The sequence below is a fragment of the Antrostomus carolinensis genome, unplaced genomic scaffold (genome assembly GCF_000700745.2).
Source record: "Antrostomus carolinensis isolate BGI_N321 unplaced genomic scaffold, ASM70074v2 scaffold20787, whole genome shotgun sequence".
NCBI lineage: Eukaryota > Metazoa > Chordata > Aves > Caprimulgiformes > Caprimulgidae > Antrostomus > Antrostomus carolinensis.
In genome coordinates, this window is record NW_010329758.1 from 13,550 (window position 1) to 14,311 (window position 762).

General features: G+C 60.8%; 1 protein-coding gene across 1 annotated transcript in view; it reads right to left on the reverse strand.

Annotated features, from left to right (window-relative positions):
* LOC104528648 (green-sensitive opsin) overlaps positions 1-762 on the reverse strand; it is a 5,235-nt gene that overhangs the window by 1,699 nt on the left and 2,774 nt on the right. The window contains exon 2 of the mRNA XM_010172709.1: positions 760-762. This exon is cut by the window's right edge and continues 178 nt beyond it. Within this exon, the coding sequence (XP_010171011.1) occupies positions 760-762 (3 nt within the window). The remainder of the gene's footprint in view (positions 1-759) is intronic.

Sequence of the window (762 nt, forward strand, 5' to 3'; positions counted from 1 at the left end):
CACCCATGGGCTTCAGCTGCACAGAGGACCCTCTCACTGGAGCCTGGCGAGCAGCCTGTGGCTTGAGCAGCCAGCATTGCCTCTGTGTTCATCCCCAAATCCTCAACCTTCACTCTCTCATCCCTCGGGCTCTGTCCCTTGCTCCACACATGGCGAGTGGCAGCGTGTGGCTGCACAGGGCTGGTCAGTGCTTGGGAGCTGCAGGGCTGGAGCAGGGAAGGGGACTGAGGAGCTGCTGTGTCCGTGTTGGGAGGAGGGGATATGTGTGGGACAGACGGGCTGGCAGGGAGAGTGGGGCAGGGGGGCTGGGAAAGGGGCTGCAAGATGGGCTGGCAGGGGTGCTGGGAAGGGTGCTGCAGGGCTCCCCGGGGCAAGGCTAGGGTGGCAGCACGTCAGCAAGGCCAGGTTTGCCTCCCTTGAGCAGCCTTGCCTGCTGGCATGGTTGTCCAAATGCTCTTGATGGTCTGTGGAGAGAAACAGGCTCTTCACGGCATGGGTGAGAGGAGCTGTGCTGGTTGAAGCCCTTCTGTGTCTGCAGAGGGTAACGGGAGGATGGAGGGCTGTTGCAGCTGGACATGCTGAGCCTGTGGCTGCCTTTGGTTAGGGGACATCAAGCCATTGTGAGGGTGACAGCTGCGGTCCCATTTCTGCTCTGATTCTCCCTGTTGCCTCCTCATATTTAGCCCAGGGCGTTTCATGGTTGAGCCATGGGGGCATCTCCTGTCCCACCAAGCTGTTTGCACCAGCAACTGGGGATACTGC